This window comes from Varanus komodoensis, unplaced genomic scaffold (genome assembly GCF_004798865.1).
Source record: "Varanus komodoensis strain SLA01 unplaced genomic scaffold, ASM479886v1 scaffold1, whole genome shotgun sequence".
Taxonomy (NCBI): Eukaryota; Metazoa; Chordata; class Lepidosauria; order Squamata; family Varanidae; genus Varanus; species Varanus komodoensis.
The window spans coordinates 113,605,508-113,633,237 of record NW_025335268.1 but is presented as its reverse complement, the minus strand read 5'-3'; the positions used below and the strand labels follow the sequence as shown (position 1 = coordinate 113,633,237).

The following is a 27,730-nucleotide window of genomic DNA, read 5'->3' as shown; positions in this document are numbered from 1 at the left end:
CAATATCTTCTTCAGGTTTCCAAGACATGGAAGTTCTGTAGTTGTAGGATTGTTATGAAGGGCCCTCTATTTGCCCTTGCTGTTTACATATATTTTACAGTCAAAACTGTGTTCTCACTTAACTGTAAAGACCATGAATGGTACTGAAGAAAGGAGGTACTTTCTAAGACAGAGGTAAAGTTCTTTCAGGCTGAGGAGTGAATTGAAATTTTTCCATTTCAGAAGAGCTTTGGGGGACCACATTCCAGTGCTAGGTAGGGCCAGAGAGAAAAAGGGTGAGGCAAAATATTATAGCTTCTTGACTATAACTAATTCTTAGGAGATGTGTTTCAATCTTCTAGAAAGGAGGAAAACTGCACAAAAGCTGGGAATCCATCAAAGACTAGAGGGGGTGTGGCCACTGGGGAAACTCCAGAGTGCCAGACAAGAACCCCAGTCCTAAGGTTCGTCACTGTTTTTCTATAGTATTTGGGACTCAGAGCTTTACAACTGAAAAACAGTATGAAAAGCTGTCCTTCAAAGGAAGCCTGCACGGGTCGTGTCTATCTAGTGTACTCCTTGGCAATGCAGGAGGCAAGGCAATGCATTGTGAATCAGTGAAGACTGCCAGGCAGTTTTCATGTTCCACCTCTATACAGTATTAACAGTATTTCTGTTTCAAGAATACCAAAACCTGAAACTGTTTTGTGTCACATTCTGAGGTTTCCTAAGTAGTTTACTGATGCCTGAAGGTCAGAAGCATTTCAAAGCTAGTGTGTTTCTTTGAACATGTGTTTAAAGCCAGTCTTCATGTATTTGTTTCAAGTAGATGTGTGTATTATTTCACTTACGTTTGCCAAACATACACTGCCTGTCACAGGCCACCTTGAAATGTGCAGGTAGCCAGGTCCATTTTCATATTCTGTACTTCCAACCATTTTAGTTTGGGATCTTTTCAAATGAACTGAATGTTTATGGCTCCATTTCCTAGAGAATACATTAATAACCTTATTTGGTGGCTATAGGAAAGAGAACTTATTTAATAGCAAATAGGGAGCATGGCAAGTTGAAGGTATTTTCTGAATCTTGTAAATAACATGGTACCATGTTCTTTTCCTATGTCTTTTGTTCTCATGAGTAAGACCCCCCCGAGTCAAGCCCCTTTTATTACTGGGCTTTCTCACAGATAAGTTAACAGCTGTTAATTTTTTACAGATTGCAATGTATGGCAAAAACTTCTGTACATCAGCAAGGGACGCTTTCTTTCTCCTCATGAGAAACGTGGTGAGGTAAGGAGCCATACATCCCAGGATCTGTGAGTCACTTCAGAAACATCCTATACTGCACACCATGGTAGGGGAGGTGCTATCACTCAGTAATACATGCTGTAACATAAGCATTGCATGCAGAAGGGCTCAGATTCCACCCTGGAAAAACTTCTGCCTCCACCTTGGCAGAGCTACTGCTGTCAGTCAGTATTGACCATAGTAGGCTAGATGGATTCCCATGTTCCTTTGTGCAGAGACTGAAGGCTAGTCCTCAGAAGCAGCAGAATGGGGTAAGGGAATGTATTGGACCACTTCAGGCTGTAGAGGGCAATGCCATTTTGAACATTCTCACCACACACAAAGGTGGCATATTAAATAGAGTTGTTTTAATCCAGTAAGACACTTGTTGCACCAGTTATCTACCTGTAAGTAGCCATAGTTGCTTATAGTTGGGTTTCGTTTTGTTTTTACATATAGGAGCACTCAAACGTAATTCTGCACATATACTCTAAAGTGGTATTACAGTCCATTCTGCTACCTCATTGTGCTGTGTGCTTTGTTTATTTCTTTGGCAATTTATGACCTACTTTTTAACATTTGTTTTCAAAGTGATTCACAATTAAAAGAAAAAATAAATCAGAACAATAACAACACTTACAAGAACAGATTAAAATAATAGATCTATCATTAAAACATCTTTCTCATTAAAAAACACACACTAAAAAAATTCCTAAAGAGAGGGATTGGAAGGACCACTAGGATCTGTTGGGCAGATCTTTGAAACCAATTCTGGAGTTTGGAACACCACTAACAAAATCCTGTCTGGTTGTGGCATCACCCTGATCAATGGTGTTTCATCTTCACATCGCAGAGTAGTGAGGAAGTATGAGAACCTGCATGATGTAGTGATTAGAATGTCAAACTATGACTGGGAACACCCAGATTCAAAACTTTACTCAGTCCAGAAGCTCACCAGGTGGCCTTGAAGAAGTAACTATCACTTGGCACGAGTCTCTCTCTCTCTTCCCACAAATATGCCTAACAGTTATCTTGCACCTTTTAAATATTTTCTTCTAGTCTTGTTAGAAATTTTATTTTTTTTCTTAATTTTATAACCACAGAAAGATTTAATTTTTTCAATTTGATCTATTATCTGTTGCACTGATAGATGAAAGAGTATCTATTGCTGATTCCTTGTAGAACGTTTGCATCTGTTTTTATGATCAATTCTGGTGTGTGGTCCCTTTGTAACTTTTTATTCTGATGCTTTTTCTTCTTTCTGTGTCTTATTATTTACAAAAATAAAACCATTATAAAAATTGCAAAGTTACAAAATTCAGTAACATACATTCAGTAAATACAACCTTGGATTTTTTTGTTGTTAGGATATTGGTGACTTGCAACTCTATTTCTCTTTTTTTTTAATATCAGCACACTGAAACTGTTACATTGCTGCGCAGCAGACAGTTTTTACTAAAAAGATTTTTCAATTTTATTTATTGCCTCTGTTGAACAGAGTTGCAGTTCTGGATAAAGTGACAGACTTCTTACTGTTCCTGGGGAAAATTCTTGTTGCTGGAGGTGTGGGTAAGTCCATTCAATATTTCAGCTTGGTTGAAGTCCGTGAATAATCTGAAGAAGATGTTTGACTAAGGCATGGGTCCTCAAACTACGGCCCGCGGGCCAGATCTGGCCTGCCATGCCCATTTATTCGGCCCGCCTCATTGGTTTTGGACTCGCTATGAGAAAACGATCTCCAAGCAAGCAAGCCGCTGCCTCACCACATGCATGCACCCGCCACTTCCACCTCACCGTGCCCACTGCCTCGCCATGCGCGCGCCCACCGCCGCCTTGCCTAACTTTGTACTTCCTTGTACTTCCATTACCAGTCTCAACCTCTGGACTGTTTGACTGCAGTTTGGAATAGCCCCTCATAGTGTAGCAGTTGTCTGAGCCCTGGTGCCCTGATCTGATACTCAGCTGCCCACCCCATAGACTATAACAAGGGGATTCTAGTCCCTGTATTTCACCATGCCAAAGCGGTATGAAGGCCAAAGACAAATCCTCAACCTCAGAGGCATCAACCAGTTCATTACACCCAGGAAGTTCAGAATGACTTCCCTACAAAGCATCCTACCCCTGTTGTGGCAAGGGGACTGGTTTGTCTCCATTAACCTTAAGGACACTTATTTCCACATCTATATCAACCATGCCTATAGACATTTTCTTCACCTTCAGTTCTCAGTCCTCCCATTTGGCCTCTCCACCACCCCCAGTGTCTTTACTATGACAGTGGTGAGAGAGCCAGTGTGGTGTAGTGGTTAAGAGCATGGGACCGGGACTCAGACGATCTGGGTTCAAGTCCCCGCTCAGCCATGGAGCCAACTGGGTGACTCTGGGCCAGTCACAGACTCTCAGTCCAACCTACCTCACAGGGTTGTTGTTGTGGGGGTAAGATGTGGGAGGAGAGATGATGTAAGCTGCCTTGAGCCCTTTGTAGGAAAAAGGCAGGATATAAATCGAAAAACAAAAACAAACAAAACAAACAGTGGTCTGTGCCCATCTACGGCTCCAGGGCGTCCAGGTCTTCCTGTACCTCAACAACTGGCTCATGTTGGTTTCCTCGAGGAATGACTTGCACATGGTCCACCCAACTCACCAACCTTACATCTACCGTCTGGGAGTGGTGCATAACCCAGAACACCGCCATCACAGCCATCCATGCAGCAGGCAGGTTCAGAACCTGAACCAACACTCTCAACTGCACCATCTCAGCACCACACAAATGGGAACTCAACAGACTAGTCCTCAGAGATCTCCATGACAGGTGGGGTGCACCTGAGATAGACCTGTTTGCCCCAACCCAGAACTCCAAGTGGTGCTACTTCTGTTTCAGGGCAGGACTGGGAACCAGGTCCCTGGGGAACACATTCTTCCTCAAGCAGGAGGGAATGCCATTCTATGTTTCCCCCCTCTTCCACCTAATCACCAAGGTGATCTCCAAAATCCAAAGAGACAAAATGGAGACATTCAAAAAATGTCTGGACAGTCATCTAAATGGGATGGTGTAACTTACTGCCTGCCAAACACTTTTTATGGGCAGGGGAATAGACCTGCTGGCCTTCTGGCCACTTCCAATTCTGTGATGCTATGATTCTATGGTGCAAGCTTTATCAGTGCCTTGGGTATTGAAAGGCGTGGAATTAAAAGAGTATTAACCATTCCAAAGGGATTGGTTAATTTCTTTGGGAGAGTATTTGTTTGTAAAATCTCCCTTCTAAAGTTTTTCACTCTTCTCCAAAAAATGAGTGCCGAAATAGGCTTTGTGCATCACAAAGCCTTAATTCTAGAACCTTCTGTAGCTGATGAATTTTTGTTGGAAAGCCTAGCAGAAACTTTCTCGTCTATTTAGGTTGTGTTTTTATTTATGCAGAAGGTTTCTTTTTTCTTTTTTCTACTTCCACTGGAATTGTTAATCTCTCTTTACAGCAGAATTATTTGTAGTTTCTTCACATACCTGCTTTGGGTGTACAGCCCTCAAGGCAACCTTTGAAAATGTGTCAGGTATGAAGGAAATCTCCTGCCAGCTGATGACCTATTGTTTGCTTGTTTTTCTCAGGAAAGCACATATCATCAACACTTGTCTGCATTCTCAGGCCTTCACATTGCAAGCAAGGAGAAATGGGGCATGCACGCTCAAGGCAGGACTTCGGCAGAAAACTTTGGAGGTGTTCAATGCCCCCCAAACTACAGTGGCTTGGACTTTATCTCCAGTTCTTCAGCCAGTTCTGTTGACAGGGCATAAATCTCACACTTCACACTGTCTAGAGCAGGGGTCTCAAACTCAACTTACCTGGGGGCCACTGAAAGTAGAGTCTGGGTGAGGCTGGGCCTCATCAAGTATTCCACCACCGCGGTGGTGGTGGGCCGCTCATCCCACGGCCGGCCCGGGCGCCACGGGCACTTTGAAGGCCGCAGGGCCTCGCCCCCGTGCCCCACCCGTCCCGGCAGTTGGCCCACGGGCCGGAGTTTGAGACCCCTGGTCTAGAGGCTCTAATCACTGGTCATGCAGACCCTTCTGCTCTTGTGTATTCACTGTCATTCTCCACAGCAACAAATAGGTCAAGAAGGCAGGAGTCTTCTGACCCAAGGCTATTTTTTGACACCTGAAAGAGAGAAGGAAAAGGTTTATAGTTTGATAGATAAATTATCATGCCCACTGCCTCTCATTCTAGCCATGACATGCTCATCAGAATCCTTAGTACTGAAAACCATGAAACCAGCCCTTTGATACTGTGCAAGACCGAATACTGGCCAGCTCTACCTCAGAGAATGAGGCAAGATACTCAATCAGTTCTGCTTTTTTTTTTTCTTTTTGAAGCAAGGTTTAAAAATGTCCTCATTTATGCATTTATTTGGCAGCTATTTCCATCTATTGAGGACAATTATGTGGTGTGTGGATTTTTTTCACACATGTTGATCAAATCATTCATCCTCAGAGCAAAACAATGCCCCTTGTGAAGTCATTGGTCATTGGAATTTATCTCTGGTTTTCAAGGTTTTGATGTCAGAAGTATTTGAGCCTTTGGCAACAACTGATCTGTGCTTCCTTGCTTGGAAAGTAGCCTTTTTAGTGGCAATGACATCTGCTTTATTGATCTAGTGGGCCGTTTCTGTTTAAGGACAAATTTACCCTTTATGGTCTTTCATCAGGCTAAGGTGGTCTTTCTTAATGCGATTTTGGAGTTCTTTGTTCATCAAGACAACTTTCCTTCTTTTTCTTCTGCTGTTTGGAGTCTGTCTTCCTCATGCTTGATATTGAATAAGTTGAGGGCTGAGGAACCAGAGTTGCTGCTACGTTGGCCGCATTGGCTGGAGAGTGCTCCTTCCAGGGATCTATCATACCATGATGTAGTTGACATTGTTGACATTTCTTCAGCACTAAAGGTTGAATATTTAAGCCAAGGCTGACTGCAGTTTTTTGGACAGTCTTTTTTTTGTCCTTGTAGTAGAGGTAATGAGATTTGTGTGAGATTAAACCATGAAATAATACAAAGTTTTCCTCATGCTTAAGGGCAAGTTCCTTGGGCTAAGTAATTTACATGCCTTTCCCCTTTTGCTTAGCACAGATGTTATCATGATTTGATATGTCAATTTATAATTAAACATGTTGACTCAGATACGCAGATATATATGCAATGTAGAAATATGTATCGATGCAAGAAATAAACTAGATGAGTTATTTGGTGAATCAAATGTGTATTTCTTTTTTCTATGTGCCTACTCTATTCTACTCTATTTTATTAATTTATTAAAACCAGTCATTTTCATGGCATAATATAATTAATTGAAATCTATAGATTGCATGAATCTTCATACAGAATTAATTTGAATGTCAGTGTTGTCTCAGTACAGGTACTGGGAATAATTACCTAGTGTAAAGTGTGTGTATGTGCACACACGTGCACATTATTTAAGCTGTGCTGTTTCACCCATTATAGATACTGATTTGTGCAGGTATGAGCACACAGAAAGGTGTTTCAAATGAAGGAATGATACATGTAAATAATTTGGGATACATGTAAATAATTAGATCCAGTGGCTATATAAATCATTCAGATGCTGTATTTGTGAGAATTCCCAGTTATGGAAGTGCCTTACGCATGTCCTATTCTGTCTTTTAAAATAACATTAAAATCATCTGGAAAATGGATATATTGACACCTGTTGGCTTTTGCTTTCTTTCTTATAGGTGTCTTAGCCTTTTTTTTCTTCACACATAAGATACCAGCATTCACACAAGAAGCACCATCACTGAATTACTACTGGGTCCCGCTCTTGGTAAGGTCAATACTGATGATGAGATTTAAATAGCTTATGCCAGCACTCAGACTAGAGCAAAAAAGCAAGAGTTTTATTTCACAGGTAGAGGGAAGTGCGGGGGGAGAACAAGAAGAACACAGATAATTTAAAATCAATTTCTAAGCAACATGGGTAATATAAAGTCAGTTTCTTTCTTGCCTTTTTTATTCAAAACTAAGCACAGGGCACCTGATCCAGGTAAGAACTCTTGTGCATCCATGTATCAGGGGGATGGCCCTTTGATGTCTATTGCAGTCCCAATCCTGACTAGGCCCATATGCCTACAGTTCATATTGCCAAAAACTGATTCAGTTTATAGAATTGTTAATTTTGGCAATATAAGTTGGTGGGGCATGATCTTTCATAATGAAATATGAAAAGCAAATGCAGTGTTCTTCGCCATGGCCTCTGTGCATCACACATATGGGGTGCTGCGCCTGTGCAGTGCCTTTGGCTGGAAGATTGATAGCTAACAGTTTTGGCGGGAAGCTCTGCTCCCTCTCCCCCCTATAGGTTATATAGAGCGGAGCATCCGCCATTTTGTTCAGTCTTTGTGACCACCGTTCGTTGTGCCTCATGCCGCTTTTGCTCTGACCGTTCCTCGTTCTCACTATTGCAATTATTCTCTTTCCAAGTTATTATCCCTGTTTTCCAGTAGTTTTTGTTGTTTCTCTTGTTCTTCTTCTCTTTCTTACTCACTTCTTTCTATAAAAAAACAAAAAACAAAAATATATTATTACCCACTTTACTATCTTCTCTTTTTTCCTTTCTACGATGGCGCAACGAGCGGTTTTCCTCAAGTGCACGGAATGCAGGTCTAAAATGTCTCCTGCAGACCCGCATGACCTATACCTTCTCTGTTTGAGGGAAGGGCATAGGACTGATAAGTGTTCTCACTGCCTGGCCTTTTCTAAGCAGACCAGGAAGAACCATGAGAATCGCCTCTGGAGACTTCTGTGGGACCGTGCTCTCCTCCAGTCGGACCCACTAGTATCTGCTCCAAAACCGGTCTCTTCCTTGTGGTTCCGCCATCACGCCCTTCGGACAAAGGTGTGTCTACCATGGGTGATCAGCCTGCTTCCTCACCTAAGAAGAAGCATGAAAAACGGAAGCACACTGTTTCCGACAAGCTGACTGACCACAAGAAGGCTAAAAAGGATAAGACCAGGAAGCCACCTCGGAAGCCCAAGAACCCTGAGCACCCCAAGCACTGAGACTCAGGTTCGTTGGCCCCTTCGGTCTGACGGCTGTCGCGGTATCGACACCACCGGGCCTGGCGCTTCAGGCGGCTATGAGGGTTACCCCTCCAGGGTCCCCTCAACACATGCATGAGCTTACGTCAGAGCCTCTTCCAGTTCCGCTGAGGGAATCAGTCTCCAATGGGGAGATTCGGGATTCCCCACCGAGGGCTAGGTCTCCCACGCCTATGCCCCCAGCTACACTGGCAGCGGACATGGAGATGTCTCCTCTCAGGAGCCGCAGAAGTCATCTTTGAGAGGAGATCAGAGGGATGGTACCATCCTCACCATCCGTACTACCATGGATGGGGTGACTCCCGTTCTGTCGGGCACTATCCGGCCCCAGGGGGACTTTCCTCTCTACCGGCACCTCGCAACCACCCGACTCCATTGGTACCAAGACGTGCCTCGCCGATACCAACTAGGGAGAGCAGTCTGTCCTTATCACCGGCGGAATCTTCCTCCTCGGCTCCTCCATACTATGGCATAGACTACGACGACTCCAAGGTCGACTCCACCTCCCTGGATGTCACAGTAACCTCCCAGGGACCCGGGTCGCCTGATGACGAATCCCACATCTCTTTTGCGGAGTTGATGTCGCGTCTCGTCCAGTCCCTTGAAATCGACGCTATTCAGCAGCCTGGCCCCAGTACGGACAAATTTTACGATGTCGTCCGTGGGGAACAGTCGACATCCATCGTGCTGCCGCTCATCACCACCTTGCAGCAGGCTGTGACCCAGCCGTGGGACCTGCCTGCACATCCTCAGCCAACTTCACGGAGGTACGAATCCATGTACCGAGTTCGGGAGGAGGACATTCCCTTCCTCCTCCGCCATCCTAAACCAAACTTGGTCGTGGTGGAGTCCTCCCAGGGCAGAGAGGCAAGAGGTCATACTATGCCCCGAGCCAAAGAGGGAAGAAAGATCGATTCCCTGGCCCAACAAGTATACGCTGCCTCCGGTCTCGGGCTTAGAATATCTAACTATGAGGTGACACTGGCGAGGTATCAGTACTTCAATATGCAGCGCCTCAACAATGTCGTCTCGGCCCTTCCAGATAAACAGGGCAATCCAGCAAAATTTTTTATAAAGGAGGCAATGCAAGTTGCAGTCCAGCAGCTGTCCACTGCTCGACACCACATGGACATGGACTCGAGGGCCTTGGTCGGTGCTGTCTCCCTCCGGAGGCATGCATGGCTGCACAACTGCAATTTTCCAGAGGAGACGAAGAGGCAAATAGAGGAAATGCCCTTTGACAGGTCCGGGCTCTTACATTCAAGAACTGACCAGAAGCTCAAAAAAATCCACGAGTCCCGTATGATGGCCCGGAGGATGGAGCTCCAACCTCAGACCAGACGTACGTGGTCTTGGACCTGGCCCTCCTATAGGCAGCCATACCAAGCCAGACAGCAGCCTGAACAACGGCAACATCAACAACAATGCTGCCGTCAACAGCCCCCGCAACAATACCAATAAGGCCGTTGTCGCTTCGATGGCAATAGGAGGCAACGTTGATAGGATGGACAAACCATTCCTCTCCTTCCTACTCTACCCACCCTCCTCTCATCTGGGGACCGGCTGAGAAGCCGACTCCCCATTTGGGAGTCCATCACATCTGATCGGTGGGTATTGTCCATCATTCAGCACGGATATCAGATAGAATTTGACATCGTTCCTCCATCGAGCCTGATCCGGTTCACCTCATGCTCACCGGTATTGCTTGATGACGTTCAACAACATCTTCGTAAAGGAGCGATTCATCAATTAACTCAGACGGACGGACTTCACGGATCCTATTCGAGATATTTTACAGTCCCGAAGCGGGATGGTGGTCTTCGTCCAATCTTGAACTTGCGAAATATTAATCAGTTTATTCCAACGAAAAGATTCAGGATGACCACCCTTCAAAATATCCTACCGTTGCTGAGGAAAGAGGATTGGTTTGCCTCATTGGACTTGAAGGACACTTATTTCCACATTTCCATTCAACCCTGTCGTAGGTGTTTCCTTCGTTTTGCTGTCGCATCCCAACTATTTGAGTTCACAGTGTTGCCCTTCGGACTGGCTACTGTTCCGAGAGTATTTACCAAGTGTATGGCTCCTGTCTGTGCCTTTTTACGGCTGTGGTGTGTGCAAATTTACCCTTACCTTGATGACTGGTTGCTAGTCTCCCAAACCAGAGGGACTTCTTGCCTCGATACATACGACCTGCGTCCTGCTGGAAAATCTTGGACTATGTATTAATACCGAGAAATCTTCTCTTCTTCCGGTACAGACGATTACTTTCATTGGAGCCCAACTACATTCTACGGTGGCAAAACCCTTCCTTCCTCGGGGCAGACAACAGACTCTTGCTCGACACATCCATTGAATGTGACGAGACATGATGGTTCCTGCCCGGTCCATCCAGAGACTTTTGGGGCATATGGCTGTGTCAGTTGCCGTGGTCCCACATGCCAGACTTCGCCTTCGTCCTCTGCAGCTTTTATTCAACAAAATATTTTGGCCACAGAGGGATCTACCGACAAAGTTGATTCGGATTCCATCCTCTGTTCTCCACTCTCTGCTCTGGTGGTCAGTTCCGGCCAACCTAACCGTGGGGGTTCCATTCCGACCACGATGCCCTTCAGTGACTCTCGGTACTGATGCATCCCTATTGGGATGGGGAGCAGTGTGTTCAGATCTACATACTCAAGGCACTTGGAATCGCCAAGAAGCCAAGAATCATATCAACTTCTTGGAACTCCTGGCTGTATTCAAGTCTCTATGTTCATTCGAAGATGTTCCTCGCCAGCAAGTCGTTCAGATAACTTCAGACAACATTGCTACGGTCTTTTATCTGAACAAGCAAGGCGTGACAAAGTCTCCGACTCTGGCCAGACTAGCGATACAAATCTGGGAATGGTGCATCCCGAGAGACATTACTCTAGTGGCAGTACACCTTGCCGGCATGGACAATGTGGAAGCCGATCTTCTGAGCAGACACATGTCCACATCCCATGAATGGGAACTAGACCCCCAGACATGCGACCACCTCTTCCATCGATGGGGTTTCCCAGACATAGACTTATTCGCCACCCGACAGAACAGGGTATGCGAGACTTTTTGCTCGAGAGCCGGAATCGGACAGGGATCATTAGGGGACGCCTTCATGATCCCTTGGAACAACCTGACTTTTTACGCTTTTCCTCTGATTCCCCTCATTATGAGAGTGATATCGAAGATAATCCACAACGGGGCCACGGGACTGCTCATAACCCCTTGGTGGCCATGCCAGGCCTGGTTTTCGACACTGCTTCACATCTCTCAAGCAGAATATCTTCATCTTCCACTCATACGCAGCTAAGTGGCGGCGATTTTCTACTTTTGCCGAGTTTCGTTCGTTTCCTCCACTCTCCGCATCCATACATCAAATCCTTCAGTTCCTATTAGAACTTCACCGTTCCGGACTGAAGCCGTCTTCTATAAAAGTCTATATGGCAGCAATTTCCTATTACCATGGCACAGTTCAAAGCTCGCCCATTTTCTCTCAACCACTTATAAAGAGATTCCTTAAGGGACTTTATAACCTTAACCCAACGGTTCGACCAGTGATGCCTCCGTGGAGTCTTTCTGTGGTCTTACAAGCACTTACAAGAGCTCCTTTCGAACCCTTGGCAATAATCGATTTACATCTTGTTTCTTGGAAAACGGCATTCCTTGTTGCAGTAACATCAGCTCGACGAGCTAGTGAACTCTGTGCTCTGCGGGTAGATGCTCCATATTTAAATTTCCACAGGGAGAAATTTGTTTTACACATGGATCCATCCTTTCTTCCTAAGGTGGTCACCTCTTTTCACATGGGACAAGACATTGTCTTACCTGCCTTCTTTCCATCTCCTACGAATCCGCTAGAGAGATCCTTGCACACACTTGACGTACGGCGCTGCCTGGCCTTCTACAGATCAAGGACTGAGTCTATTCGACGTTCCAACAGGCTTTTTCTCAAATACTCTGAGCAAAGTCAGGGCCTTCCAATTACCACTCCAAGACTCTCCAAGTGGATAGTCCATACAATTACCCTCTCCTATCAGCTGGCTAGGATTGACTTGCCTACAATGCCAAGGGGTCATTCTACTAGAGCTGTCGCCACGTCTTCTGCCTTTGCGTCAGGAGTTCCAATTGATGATGTATGTAGAGCTGCCACTTGGGCTATTCTGTGTACATTCGCTATGCATTATCGGCTGGATGTTCGTGCCAGACAAGACTGCGCCTTCGGTAGAGCTGTTCTCTCGTCTATTCTTCGCTAAAGACACCTTCCCTCCTCCAATAAGGGTAAGCTTGCTAATCTACCCATAAGTGTGATGCACAGAGGCCACGACGAAGAAAAGCAGGTTGCTTACCTGTAACCGATGTTCTTCAAGTGGCCATCTGTGCAGTTACACAACCCACCCACTGGCCCTGCTCGGTGTCGGTCAGTGGAAATATTTTCATCAATACCGTAACGTTTTTTCTTTCATGGTACCGATATTATCTATAGTAGAGATTCCTTCTTTCCACATGGGGGCAAACGTTCGGTCTTCAAAGACTGAACAAAATGGCAGATGCTCCGCTCTATATAACCTATGGGGGGAGGGGGAGCAGAGCTTTCCGCCAAAACCGTTAGCTATCAATCTTCCGGCCAAAGGCACTGCACAGGGATAGCACCCCATATGTGTGACTGCACAGATGGCCACTTGAAAAACATCAGTTACAGGTAAGCAACCTGCTTTTTTTGATGATGGTGTATAATTAATATGCATTTCTCTGTTTTTCAGACTGTCATAATAGGAGCTTATCTAGTTGCACATGGCTTCTTCAGTGTCTATGCAATGTGTGTTGACACACTTTTTCTCTGCTTCTGTAAGTAACCACCTCTTTCTTGTTTACTTTTCACTTTAAGGACCACCAGGTCAATCTTCTAAGAGAATTTATGAGATATATAGCAAGGAATCTATAAACTGCTACTTCTCCTTTTGTGCAACTTGCTGCATTGTAGTTTTTGTTCCACAGGAGACAGAAGCACATCAGCCTCAGATGTGACTTAGTTCAGCTATTGAAACATTACTGTTTCTCACTGGAATAGCTGGCCTTTTAAAGGTAACTGTTCCAAACTAACAGGTTCCTTCTGAGTACTCTACAGCTTTATCTTATCCAGTGATGGTTCAATTAGATGACTACTATGTGTTCCTACTAAGAACATCTTTTACTATTTTAGTAGTCCCAACAATGTTGACTTAATAAGTTTCGACTTCCACAATTCCTTCTTAAAAGAGAGAAAAGTTTAATGTGAAAGCTTAACATTTACATCGTGAGCATGTATTAATCCTTGTTCACAGATGAAGTTGATCTGAGTTAGGGTGCATCACAGGGATGTACAAAATTTCATTTCAGTTTGCAAATCACTCAAAAATCCCATCTGCAGCCCTGAATACCAAACCAACCAAACAAAAAAATCATGGTCAGAATATTCCCAAATTCCCAAACTTGCTTTCACATTCAGAAATGGTATGATTTAAAAATGCACAATTTAAAATGTGCAATTAAAGTTGTTTATTTTAAAAATAGTGCAGTTTTAAAATATGCACTTTTGAATATTCTCATTTTTGTGTTTTAATGTGGGGGTGGGACTCTGAACACAGAGCTTACCCAGTCCCTGCAGCTTTTGTGGGAAGAAGTGCACCAGTTATCTTTTCAAGGTCAGAAATTGGTATTGGCAAAGGACTAAAGAGTGGGGAGGTGAGGAGGCTGCAGCCATTGACTTACACCAGATATAAATGGTATCCCAGTCTCCTTCCCTCCTGCTCTGCAGTGCTTGATTTATACAGCTGTAATTGGTGAGCTAGAAGAAATACAAGAAATAAAGCAGCAGATGTTGCTGCCATGTGGCTCACATTCTCCACTGGATGTGCATAAGTGTGGTAAGAGGCTTACATACACCAAGGGTAGACAACCTAGGTTTACATCATGCATTTTAGCACAGGTGTGAGGAGAAGGTAGATCAAGATCAGCTGATCTTGTGAGTGTATGAGCAAAGGTTTCTGATCCTTCTGACCCAAAAGATGTCTAGAAATACATTTTTAAAATAACATTAAAGTAAAATAAAATAAGGTTTTCACCTCCTAAATTAACACAACTTGTGGGACTAGATTTGTGTGTAAAAGCATTTCTATTTGAGCTCCAACTCAAATACTGAAAACAGTTCCTGAACTGAGCCTCTGCTGAGAGGCACCTTGCTCTGCAATTCTACATCCTAGAACCAGCATGTTTAGAACTGTAGCAGCTACCTTTTTAAGAGTGGAACTGTACTTTCGAGAGGGGAGAAAAGTGGTGTGATGGGAGTGGGGAAGGAGAAGAGTCTGGGACACCTACCCACATGCCAGTCTCCTTCCCTCTCCCCGCCTCTGCTTTACCTAGATAATCTTCGGTGCTCAGCCTTCCTTATCGTCCAACTTTAACAGCCATACATTGCAACTGGGAAAACCATAGCCTTGACTATACGCACTTTTGTCGGCAGGGTGCTGTCTCTGCTTTTTAGTATGCTGTCTAGATTTGCCATAGCTTTCCTCCCAAGGAGCAAGCGTCTTTTAATTTTTTGGCTGCAGTCCCCATCTGCGATGATCTTGGAGCCCAGAAAAATATATTCTATCACTACCACCATTTCTTCCCCATCTATTTGCCAGGAAGTGATAGGACCGAATGCCATCATCCTAGTTTTCTTAATGTTGAGTCCCAAAGCCAACTTTTGCACTCTCCTCTTTCACCACATCAAGAGGCTCTTTAGTTCCTCTACACTTTCTGCCATTAGAGTGGTATCATCTACATAACTGAAGTTGATATTTCTCCCAGCAATCTTAATTCCCACTTGTGAAACACAGGGCTAGAGGAATCACATGATGTGCCCTACATATAAGTTAAATAAGCAGGGCGACAGCATGCAGCCTTTCCGTACTCCTTTCCCAATTCTGAACCTATCAGTGGTTCTATGTCTATAGAACTTTTCCTCTATATTAAGGTTGGGGGTGGGCACCAGAGTAGGATTAGGGTTAGGAAAATGAGGTGTCCTGGCCAGATTTTTATGGTTGGAATTTGTTTAGAATGGGGAGAAATGATGAGCAGTCCAGAAAAGGCTACTCAAGGAAGGCGTTTTCAAAGTCGACCTCCATTCTATGGAACTTTCACCCTATATCAGGGTTAGGGGTGTGCACAGGGTGGGGTTAGGGTTGGAAAAATAAGTTGTTCTGGCCTGATTTTGATCATTGGAATGTATTTAGAATGTGCAGAAATGATGAGCAGTGCAGGAAAAGCTACTTAAGGACGCGTTTTTCAAAATCGCCCTCTCTTTCAGTGTGCGTGTCAGGTTGCCCAGGCATCGCCCCAAGAACCGAACATCGGGTAACAGCACAAATAGGGGCTATGCGCACGCTCGGAAATTAGTAGTGGCACCAAGCAATAATGTCACGGGCTGTTACTCATTAGCTGCGACTTGTCCAAGCTTGCGCATGGCCGGTCAGTGTGCTACCAAGTATATATATGTATATTTGCTTGGACTGGCTAGGAGTTGTTTTTTCTAAACTAAAACCACCGTTTTCAGGTTTTATTGTAGTGTTTGCACTTTGCAATAAATAAGCGGGTTTTGGGTTGCCGTTTGGGCACTCGGTCTCTAAAAGGTTCGCCCTCACTGGGCTAGGATTTTCTGACAACAGCATGCAGTGAAGGGAGACTTAACTCTTTCCACTGCAATGTATCTGGAGTTAGCATTACCTTTTCTCTCTACACCTCCATGCAAGTAGAATGCTAAACGGTAAAGCTTTGGTGCATGGAAACTTTTTATTCTAAATCAGGACTGAGCAACTTGGGGCTTTCACATGTTCTGGCCTGCAATTCCTACAGTTCTTCCCTGTTGAATTATGTTGGCTAGTGTGTTACAGATAACATGTGGAAGGACACAAATTGCCTACGCATCTTAAATGTTCTAGCTACACTTGAGGTGGTGTGATCTTGGTTTAGAGCAGGGGTCTCAAACTCGCGGCCCGTGGGCCAATTGCCAGGATGGGCGGGGCATGGGGGAGGGGCCCTGCGGCCTTCAAAGCACCGGCGGCGCCCAGGCCAGCCTCCGGGAGCGACGCAGGATGAGCTGCCCACCACCACCGCCGCTTGATGTGGCCCAGCCTCACCCAGACTCTACTTCCAGCAGCCCCCAGGTAAGTTGAGTTTGAGACCCCTGGTTTAGAGGGAAGAAATACATGTTGCATTTCCAGAGATCCCCCACCCACTCAGTGCATACATGCAATTCAGTAATGAAAAACAAATTACATTAGTTTCATACTACAGATCCATAACTGTTGAATTAGTGGTGGCTTTCTTTTATTTCATATGGACTGGCCTCATTTTGGGAGTGTGCTGCAAATGAAGGTCTCTGAGCTGTATTGGGAGCATTAATTCAGGCAACAAAATGATAACAAAACTTCTCATCAGAGTACTGTGGTTGCTAATATATGGAAGAAGGGGCAGAGAAATACCTCCTCTGGACTGCATAGTCTTACTGATAGTATTCCTCAGACATATGCCTGATTAGTGACCAGCAAAGGTAGAGACAGAGCCCCTCAGTTACAGCCACGAGTTCCCGAAGTTGGCAGGGGGACCATGAACCTGAAAACTGAACCTTCCCATTCTTCTATGTTACATGCCAATACACTGAACCTGAAAACTGCCTTCCTTCAAGTTATCCTTGGCCTTTTTTACCCAAATCAACAAAAATGCTTCTATGGAACAAAGTGTGGCAACTTTTTAAACATTTAGCCCTGAATGCAGTGGTCCTTTTTATATTTCTTTTATAGATATTTTAACTTGTGTTTTAATAGGTTTTTAATGTGTTTTATTTTGTTTTAATATGTGCATGTACTGTAAACCATCTAGGAAGGCCTTGGCATTTATAGACGGCCTACATATGCATGTATAAACAAACATTCTGGACAGGATCCTTCAGAACATCTTCTGTTCAAACTCCCTTGGCCTGCATATGATCATGCAGCTGTGTAAGAGCCCTCAGTGAATGTGCATCTTCCATTTCCTCCAGCTATGCTTCAGGATACCAGCTTATGCTGACCTCTTGTGGCAAAAATAAAAAATAAACCAAGAATGAACAAGAAACAATGATAACTTCCACACAGTATACAGTACCCACAGGAGCAAAACGTTGTGGGGTTTTATTCCCACACAGGAAGCATCTCCAGCTGTTCATTTTAAAATGCTCTCATGATAGTAAATGCTCAGCAATGTCTCAGAGGGTCCTCCAATCTATGTAGGAGATTGTCAGTGGACTGTAGAGGGGGGACGCACAAAACATTGCCTCCTCCATCATTCAGTACATTTCAGAATTACACAACAGCCGCTAATACAACAGGACAGTGAAGATCCTAAATACCAGCTTCATGGAAGATAAATATATGGGTCTGCTTTTAACATGTTGCATGTGCAGATGTGTGATTCACAGTATGGATCAACAGTGGCTTGGCTGTGGCCTACATATATTGATATGGAACTATTGGCATTAGTGTTGTTGTGGCATCCAGGGACAGCACAATGCTAAGGCTCAACCTGACATAACACAAGAATTTCTAATGTTGTCTCTTCTTCTCTTTGAATCTCTGCTTTGTTTTGCATGGCTGCTTGCTGCTTTCTCTCCTTTTGACCACAACTATTCAGGTGAAGACTTGGAAAGGAATGATGGATCTACATCAAAACCCTACTACATGTCAGCTAGTCTACATCGAATTTTGGGGAAGAAGGAACTGAGTCCTAAAAAGTTAATGGCATAATGCTCCGAAAATATGAAAAAGGCAACAGTGTCATTTTAAATTTTTAAAAAGACACATATACAAGGCTACGGTATGGTTTTTAAAGAGTGCCTATGGGAAAGTGTAAATATGAAGCTTTTTAAATCTTTAGTTCTTAGTGCTTTAATAACTTTTCTAACTTGAGATTTTGCTGTTTGAAATGACAGTCATTTTGATAACCTTTTAATAGGGTGTATATTTATAAAGGATATTCAGACAATTTCTGAAAGGACTACCATGTATCCTAATTAGCCATAAACTGATGAAAACTATAGATAACCAGCAGATGATCTTAAATTTGTAATTATGGTGCTATGGCTGTATTTTTAGTATACATGCTGGTTGACAGCTACTTAAACTGTGGTTAAAATGTATTAAGAGACCCCTAAGAAGGTTGTCACATTGCTGTGCCAGTCAACTGCATGACAAATGGCATGTGTTAATAAAGAGAGAGCTTAGTATCATGCTGATTTATCTCAGAGGTGGTAAGGAAAGAGGAGAAATTTTTTTAATTGCTTACAAATAGAGTGATGCTATTAATGATAAACCCATTAAAGAAGAGTATTATACCAACATATGGGTGAAAAGAGTGGGGAGAATCTATTCCAAATGACAGCCTTTAGTTTCTGTCTGATGTCACTGTCATTGCAAAATTTTGCTAAGTGGTACTACTTAAGACTACTATGATATTTAGGCATTGGCTATTTTTTTTTCATGCAAAATTCTATAGTCTTGCTTCAGTTGATAATTGACTAGAATGCTCATTCATATTGCATATGTCTCTCTCCTATTTTGTCTGCATGAAAAATGATCAGATATTCACCTAAACAGTGCAAAAGATGTTTCAGGACTACCTAAGTCCAACATCTCTTAACTCACTGTCTACATTGGCAGCAGCTGAAGGTCGCAAAGCAGAACAAGAGAAAATCTTTGAAGGTCAGCCCCGGGAGTTAGATCAGCTTTCCCTCACCTTGTGCTTTCTGAAGGTATTAGGCCACAACTGACCCCACTTTCCCGCATGCAAGCAGATTTTTTTCTCCTGGGAAAACAAAATCATGCCATTTGTTATGGTTATGGACTCAACAATAGAAATACCACCTAGGTATTGAATTAAAGATTTCCGCTTCTCTTTGGATATATGCACCATCCTGAGTTATTGGTCACTTACTGTTCTATAATAGCCAAAATATATTGTTCCAAATTCTGCTGTAGCTCTGAGCACGTGGTCTCCCACTCCTCCAAGCTGATAGTTTTTTCACATCCAGAGATGTATCCAACCACATAAGGGTTCAGCTGAGCATCACCGTGCAAAAAGGGATGAACACTAGCAATATATGCAGATGACTACTTATGTTAGAGCATCAAGCATGCTTTTTTCTGAGCCTACAAGTGCAACCAAACTCAACGAAATAACTTGCTTTCAATTGATCAGGCTTTAAGATTTGGCATACCGGCATATTTAAGATTGGGTGTGGCATCAGTTATGCCAGCAGTGTATACTGAGGATGACACTCTACTGGCAACACGAATGATCTGAAGTATTTCAGATCAAAGCTATTTCTGTTAAAACAATTGAGAAAAACTGTGAAAATGCAAAGCACTAAAATTTGGCATTTATTCATCTGCAATGTATCAGTTGAATTATTACAAAGAATAACTCTGATAGATAAAATCCCTGAATATCTTTCTAAGATATGAATGAGCATTAAATAACTAGGTAATAATTTATTTTTGGAAGAAAAAAACTTTTGAACTTGATTGATATGTTTCTAAATCCTTGGTCCAAATCCTGCTGTTCATAATAATGCTAGTTTTATGCATAGCACACTTTAACATAAAACTAAAACTTGATAAAATGTACTTCCTTGCTTTGTCAATGAATCATTTGGATGAATCATTTCGTACTGAGATGATACATTTTAAATAGGCTTGGATCCTGCACTCATTCTAGTCAAAGGCAAGGAAAAATGCCTTCTTGATTGAACTGGTGCAGAATCTAGCCCATATAATGACGAAGGGCTGCTTAGATTATTGCATCAATGTTTACAGTTTAGTAAATGCCAAACCATTTAGTATTTAATATATACTGAGGCTTTTGCTGTTGTGCACAAAGGACCAGCAGGTGGCAGAAATGCTTTCATATTACATTGGTTTGATTGTTTGCTCTCTGCCTTTCTTCCTCCTATTGAAAGATTTAGAAAATCTTGAAGGCTGCACTGAAAGACCTTATTACATGATTAAATCTCTGCTGAAGATCCTGAATAAGTAGAACATGTAAACCAAGAGTCAATAACATGCCCACTGTCCTAACCATAATCATATTGTTTTGAGGCAGTTTCTTCAATACATTTTTGACTGTGAGCTTTTATTTGCGCATGTTTTATACCAAAGCAATCGTATGTATGAAGCCATCAAAGTTTGTAATACTGTTTTAAAAATTCCTGCAAAACATACAGGCCCACAAAACCAATGGGAACATTTTTATACTGAGATTTTCAAATTCCTCCATTTTGCCTTTAATTCTTGTGACTTGAATGTTTTGAAGTGAAGAAGTATTAAAATGTTAGTTCGTTTCTAAAAAAAGGAAAAAGAATTCTTACTGTTGCAGACTTTGCTCTAGGTGGATAAACAGATTTCCTGATCCTCTCCCCCCACTTGTTCAGTGGTGACAAGTTTCTAGGGGGCCTGAACCCACCCACCCCAGCTCAGTTTAAAGTCTTCCGGACAAAGCTCGCTAGAGCATTTCCAAAGGACTTTTTCCCCATCCTCGTAAGGTGCAACCCGTCCCTTGCCAGAAGTCCATTGGCAAGAAATCAGGTGCCGTGGTTGGGGAACCCAAAGCGTTCCCTCTGGCAACACACCCTAAGCCAGTTGTTCACCTCAGCAACCCTCCTTTCCCTCCCTGGCCCAAATCCCCGGACCGATAAGATAGATGAGAAGCTCACTTGGGCCTTTAGGTCCCTGTGTTTCTTCCCCAAGGCCTTGAAGTCCCTGGTGATCCCACCCACCCCCTGTCTGGCTATGTCATTTGTCCCCACATGGATCACCAGAAGCGGCTGATGACTCCTGGAGCAAACAGGACGCTCCGCTCTATCCTTTACATGCCGGATGTGTGTGCCCGGCAGGCAACAGACCTCCCTCGTCTCAAGGTCAGGGCGGCACACCCTTCAGCAGGGAGTCCCCAGTGACAATCGCCCGCTGCCCTCTCTTTCTGGTGGTGGTAGGCGGCCATGCCCTGGCCCTCGCTTTTCTTGCAGTGGCCTCCTGGCCGCATGTGGTCCCAGGCTGGGGGTCCTGCTGGTCCCCCAAGGCCTCATTAGCCCCAGCCTCCCCAAGTGGAGGGAACCTGTTCCCAGCTCCAGATCAACGCCAGGAGGAGGAGGAGGCCATCCTGGCCTCCTCCTGTGGGTGACATGCCTCCCCAGCTGTTCCTGTGGCCCTTCTCTCAACCCTCTGTCTGGAGGGGGACTGCTCCCAGGGGGGCCTGGAGAGCTCTCTCGGCCCTCAGACACCTCATCTCATCTCAATACAGCTTGCACTGAGAGCAAGTGTATCCCTGCCTCTCCTGAGGGAGAAGGGCGAACATCTTGCAGCTGTCGCAGCAGACAGCAACACCTGTGATTCCCGCCAAGGCCATCTCCTGACCTGACATTGGGAACCCCTCAGAGACCCTACTTTGTTCCCCCGTCTTGTCTGTCCTGCACTACTCCTCACTCACCCAGTTCTCCGAGACAAAAACCCATACACACACACAAGTACAAAATAAAAATTTAATTAAAAATAAAATAAATAAAAATAAAAACCTGCCCCCAGTGAAAGGAGTCCCCGAGCTGCAGCTAAGGGACACAGACAAGGGACGACTCCCTTATACGCCTCTCAGACCGCCAGCCCCGCCCCTCTGCTTCCTCCTGGCCCCTCTAGCCCCGCCTCCCTTCCTCTCCACTGCTCCGGTCCCCCCACTCCTCTGCCCAGCTCCTCCCTTGCCTTCGTCAGTCCACTGGCCACTCGGCACTCTCTCCCGGCCTCTGCCTTTGCCGCTCTGCCAAAAGAGTACAAATGGTCACAGAATGTAAACATGTCTCTTGATGGCATTTAACACCTTGTAGCCTGTATAGCTATGTGCTCCATGATAAAGTGCCTTACTGGCTATTGGTATTAACTAGATGATGTTTTTAGGTTCATAAGCACTGTTTAAATCAGAAGGCTACCACAGTTGGACAAGATAAACAAAATTCCCTCTCAGTTTCCCTGAAATGCATGGGTATACATTTAGTTATATGCTCCTGTAAGGAATGGCTACAGTAGCAACATTTTCCTACAGTCATCTACTGCCAAATGAAAACGGTAAGAGACTGGCATTGTTTAGGGAATTCTAGGATAATGTTTGAATGTCTTACCATTAGCTTTTTTGTGTAACAGCCTGCACTTGAACCAGTAAGGCAGGCCACGTGTAGGAAAGACATGTAAATTTCTGAATATGGGGTGGAGCAGGGGTGTTTCTCAGTGTGAGAAGTGGATTTTTCAGTTTTTCAGCCATTCTTTGTAGCTGTACCTTCTAAACAACAGTGTCATCAATTGCGATTTACAGTAGCTAATTAAGTTAATCTCTAAGCCATGAAATTGTGTTAAAGACATAACTACAGGTATCAACTGTAGAGCTGGCAACACTTTAGGCAAACTTCCATGTGGTAGATTTGGCCTAAGGCCTTCCATATGATTATTTGTTGCTGGAGTTAAAAGAGAAGAAATAATTCTTTCTAGCCTTGCAAAGATTCAGAGCATATTTATTCTATGCTTCCATAGGTGGTAGAAGCTATGCTGTGGGTACAAGAATGAAAGTTACACTATCAGTGCATTCAGAGCTACAGTCTTGCACCCTAGCCCTACATGCTTTGATTTAGTGGAACTTGTTTCCACATGAGCAGGCCTAGGATCATGGTGTTTAAAATTAAATTTGATATTTCTTAAAGCTGGAGAACTGTTTGTTATTACTACAGCCAGGATTTAATTTTTAATAACCATTGTACAGGAATTTGCACCTTTAGCTAGTCAAGGAGGACTGTGCAACTCACCTCCATTAAATCTTTACACATTTAAGTCCCTATTATTTAAATTATTAGCAATGGGAACAAGAAAGTGCAGACTACACTAGTTTAAAGTATTTATTGCTTTGTTACCCAGTGTAAAATGGATTCTTCATTTTTGAGCTTCATATTAAAATAAAATGTTATTTTATAGAAGGACTTTTAATTTTCTAAATTTTGATACAGATTACTGCTTCTCTTGGTAAAAAGTTGGTAATTTGCACTTCACAGTAGTAAGAAAACATAATTTCTTAAGTTTTGTGATGCAAAACTAATGGTACCAGTAGTGATCATTTGTGCAGTCCCTGAGTTTGTAAAAATGGTTCCATCAGCATTTCAATTATGTACTCATTAATTGCATGGTGGCAAATTAAAATTCCTGTTGCCAGTTTTCTGTGTGGTCACATTGCTACTGTAAATGCGATTCTAGGGACTGGGGATTTTATTTTATTTTGTTTTTGTGTCTTTTTCTTTTTAGTGCCCAACCCTAATTAAAATGAGCACATGGCTTTTTGAGCTCTAAAATCTTGTTTGCTTCTGCTATGCAGAAATAATAGGAACTTGTTGTTGAAAGTATCTTTTCAGAACTATAATGTTTAATATTTAACAGTTTGTTGTTACTTGTTTTACAGCTCTTGGGGCTTGTTCTAATAAAAGTTTAGATAAAATGTTGTTTTTGTGTTTTATTTGTCTCTAGCGGGGTACCATATCATCAGAAGAGGTTTTTGTGTTGCATTATTTACATGCATAGATCAGGCATTAATTGATCACATGTTAGTAACCATCTTGCTGCCAGTGAACTCAAGGTAGTGGGGAATGTAAAATAAAATAGATTTATGTAAACAAATAATTTAAGACTACACAGGGTTACCAATTAAAAAATGAATTAAGAGAGAAGGTGCTGGCATTCATACACTAAAAAAAATGAGCTTTTTAAAGTGTTTGGCAAAATCAGGTATCTGCCAGGGACCAGGAAGGGCAGGGTAGCAAGTTATTGTTGGACATAGACAGCTTTGTGTCCATTAGAGTGCTACTCGCAGGTATGAGGGAGGATCCAAACCTGTTACCATTGTTGAAATAAGATTCTATACATGGAGCAATGGTGAAGAAGGCCCACCCTCGCGAGAGACAACAATTTATTGCAGTGGGACCAAGGGAAGGACCTCTTATGACAATCCTAAAACTTTACCAGATTCATATGCAAGAATGCAGGCTTTGGGATGGCATTGTCCCAAGCTGTGTAGAGGTCAGTCACGGCCATCACTTTAAGCTGTGTCCAGAAATGAAGCTCTGTAACAAAGAAATCATATACACCCTGCAACTGGAACCAGTCAAAAGTACAAAAACATCCCCTAGTACAGAATACTGTGACTAAACTCTTTTTCCAAGGCAACACCCTCCCCCTCTCATAAACTGCATACAGTAGTCTGAAATGTACTTACATGCAGAAAAGGAGAGAAAAGGAGATCCTTTGTATACTTCAATTCAATTGCAAGTAAAAGGTTAAAGAAATAAGTTGAAGGAACCAAAAATTAGGTAAATGCACCTTGCCAGCTCATCTCTGTGTGCAAACATTTGCTGTTCACTATTGGAAGCAAAGAAACCACTACCCATTCTGCAAACCACATGGAGTATTTTTAAGCATTATGATAACTATTAACAGTAATTGGACAAAACATGATACATGTTTCCAATATCACTTTTCAATTCAAACAATTCATCACCTCCCCTTTAAAGGAAAGAATGCCTCTATAATGTAAACATCAGGGTAAAGGTTTGCTGAGAGTCCAAGAACTTTAATATTCCTCCATATGCACAGGGTTGTTTTTAATTAAACTGGGATTTCTTAAACTACTCCAGCATTTTCTTGCAGCATGTGCAATCTCTTACAATGAGCTCTGGTTACTGGTTATTTTGTGTCTGCACATCCACAAGACAGAACTTACTGCAAACCTGCTTTCTTTCTCATTTTAAGGCATGCTCATAAACAGTCTTTCTGTGATTGATGTGTTTTACATATCACACAGTTTTCTTTACTTTCATATTACAGTGGTACCTTGGCTCACAAACTTAATCCGTTCCACGACTCTGGTCATGACTCAACTTGGTCGTGAGCCAAGTCAAATTTCCCCATAAGGTTCAATATAAGTAAGGTTAATCTGTTCTGTAATTTTTTTCTTTTTTTTTTTTTAATCACAGGGAAGATGGGTGTGATTGGGGGCACGCTCGGGGCGGGAGGGGGGAAACGGTTGCAATCAGCCTGAACAGTGGCAGGCTGGAGTTCAACAGAGTGAAGATTGCACCTGGAGGCAGTGAGAGAAGAAAAGGAGAGTTGCAGGCCCTGTGGCCAGAGTAGCTCTGAGCGCAAGCCTTGCATTTTCCCCTCACACACAAGGACTGCTGTTAGAAGTCTACCTTGTCAGGCAGGTAATATGTTCCTGGTTTTCTCTGGGCTGATATGTTTTCTCTGCATGTTGAACATGCAACTATTTGGAATGTGAGTTAGAGTGAAAGGCAAAAAGAAAATTTTGCTGGATGTTGTGTATGCCATGTGAAAATGAGAGTATGTGAGTTGCAGGAATTCCTTGCTTTAAGGGGGTGCAAGGTGCTTGGTGTGTGAGAGGGTGTTTTAAGAGTTTTGGTAAATGGTGATTGTTTTGGTACAGGACAGGGAAAAATGTATAAAGAATGTAACTGCTCAAATTTTTCATAGAATCACAAGATGGAAGAGTTGAGAGGGGCCATGAAGGCCATCGGGTCCGAGCCCCTGCTGTTGCAGGATGCCATGCTACATACATTTCTTTTGGGTAAAGAGAAGAAAAGCAAAACCAAAAGAGAGAGAGGGAGAGAGATGGTTTACAAGACCTTGTTTGCAAAGAGTGTCTTGTTTTTTAGAGATAACAACTGCAGCTTTTTTCCTGAATTCAGGGAAATGTGTGCTGGAGATTATGGATTTCTTGACTCTATGAGCATTGGCTATCTCATGGAGCAAAAAAGGGGGAAATGCTCTGACAGGAAGGTACCACCACTTCGTGAGTGCTGCAGGAGGAGCATGCACACAAGAGCCTCTGAGCATGTGCAGAGTTCAAAGTGCTTTAGGAAGTTGGAGCAGTGCTGCTTCCAGCCACAAGTTGGAGGTGGGTTTGCACTGGTTCTTGGGCTGGGTCCTGGAGTACCTAGAAAACTCTAAAAGGAAATCTTGGGGTGTCTAAAAAGGGGTGTGTGGAAACAATAAGTTTATGCAACTGAGGCAAGACACTGGAGGTTCTTTGAGTGTTCAAAGCTTGTATTGCCTCAGGAAAAATTCTTCATGGGAAGGAATTGGAATAAAACGAAAGATTCTTAAGCACTCTCAATGAGCGGCTAGGGGAATTTTTTAAAGGAAGGGAAACCTAGAAGCAGTGTTGTGGGCATGCATTAATTGTTTGTGCTTGCTGTCACAAGTTATTCTTTCTCCTGTGCGGTGTGGGTCTAAAAGCAAAAAAAAGGGAATGTGTTCCGAGTATACCATCCTGTTGCTGTGCCATAACTGAATGAAGTGAGGAGGGGAATAATGGATGAAACGGGGGCTGTTTGGGTGTGTGCGTGTACACATGGGTGCACAGTGGCAGGATGTTCTTTTCTTCAATAATAATAATCCCAATGAGGCTACTTTTCCCTGTGGGTTCAACAAGAGGCTTGTCCCCCCCCCCCTTTTTTTTTTTTTTGCAATATTGCCAAATATTTTTGGTCAGGCCCCAAATGTCACAGGGAAAGGGATCTATGGGGTGTGTTTTGTACCAACAATAAAGGAAAAATTAATTGATGGTGCAAAAGAGAATTTTCCTTATAGTAGCCTAATGTTTGTTGGGCGCTGAGCCCATTTGCCAGCCCAAAGATGTGGGCAGCTAGAAAAGCCAAAACGCTTTTCTCGAATTTTTCTTTCTGTGAGCATAAGCACTCATGTTCAACAAGATGCACAAGCATTGATTGATTGGTTGGTTGAGAAGGGTGCTAGTTCAAGTTTGCATTTATTCATAATAGATACAAAAATGTCCCAAATATATGTATGTGGGGGAGTACCATCTCTGTAAATAGATTGTGTGATGCCATGTTCTCATTGTACAAACTCCATCAGAAAGCACATTTTGCTTTAGCTAAGGCAAGCAATAGGTTTGTGAAACACACAAGTTCAACAAAGGGTTTCTTTTGTGTGCGTTTTTGGCATTGGCTGGATTGGGTTTCAACATCCCAAACATTTTTCTTGACACTGTGCTGAACAGACTTGTGGGGGCCAGGCTTGAAAAGGACAAGGATTTCTCAACTTTCTCTCCAAGCTAATGTAGTTAACCAGCATCTGTGAAGAAATGTAAAAGCCTTTTCTCTAATTCACCTGTTTTTGAGCTGTACTTTTCCAGACACCAGATGATTTCTGTGTTCTGTCTTGCTCCTTGCATCATCCA

The 27,730-nt window shown here is 43.2% G+C and overlaps 1 protein-coding gene across 1 annotated transcript in view; it reads left to right on the top strand.

Moving 5' to 3' along the window:
- The window catches only part of SLC44A5 (solute carrier family 44 member 5), a 149,568-nt gene extending 128,619 nt beyond the window's left edge, over positions 1–20,949 (top strand). Inside the window, exons 18-22 of the mRNA XM_044440965.1 lie at positions 1,195–1,268; positions 2,764–2,834; positions 7,000–7,088; positions 13,144–13,228; positions 18,074–20,949. Coding sequence (XP_044296900.1) covers positions 1,195–1,268; positions 2,764–2,834; positions 7,000–7,088; positions 13,144–13,228; positions 18,074–18,186 — 432 coding nt within the window. The 3' untranslated portion in view covers positions 18,187–20,949. The remainder of the gene's footprint in view (positions 1–1,194; positions 1,269–2,763; positions 2,835–6,999; positions 7,089–13,143; positions 13,229–18,073) is intronic.
- Positions 20,950–27,730: the final 6,781 nt, after the last annotated feature.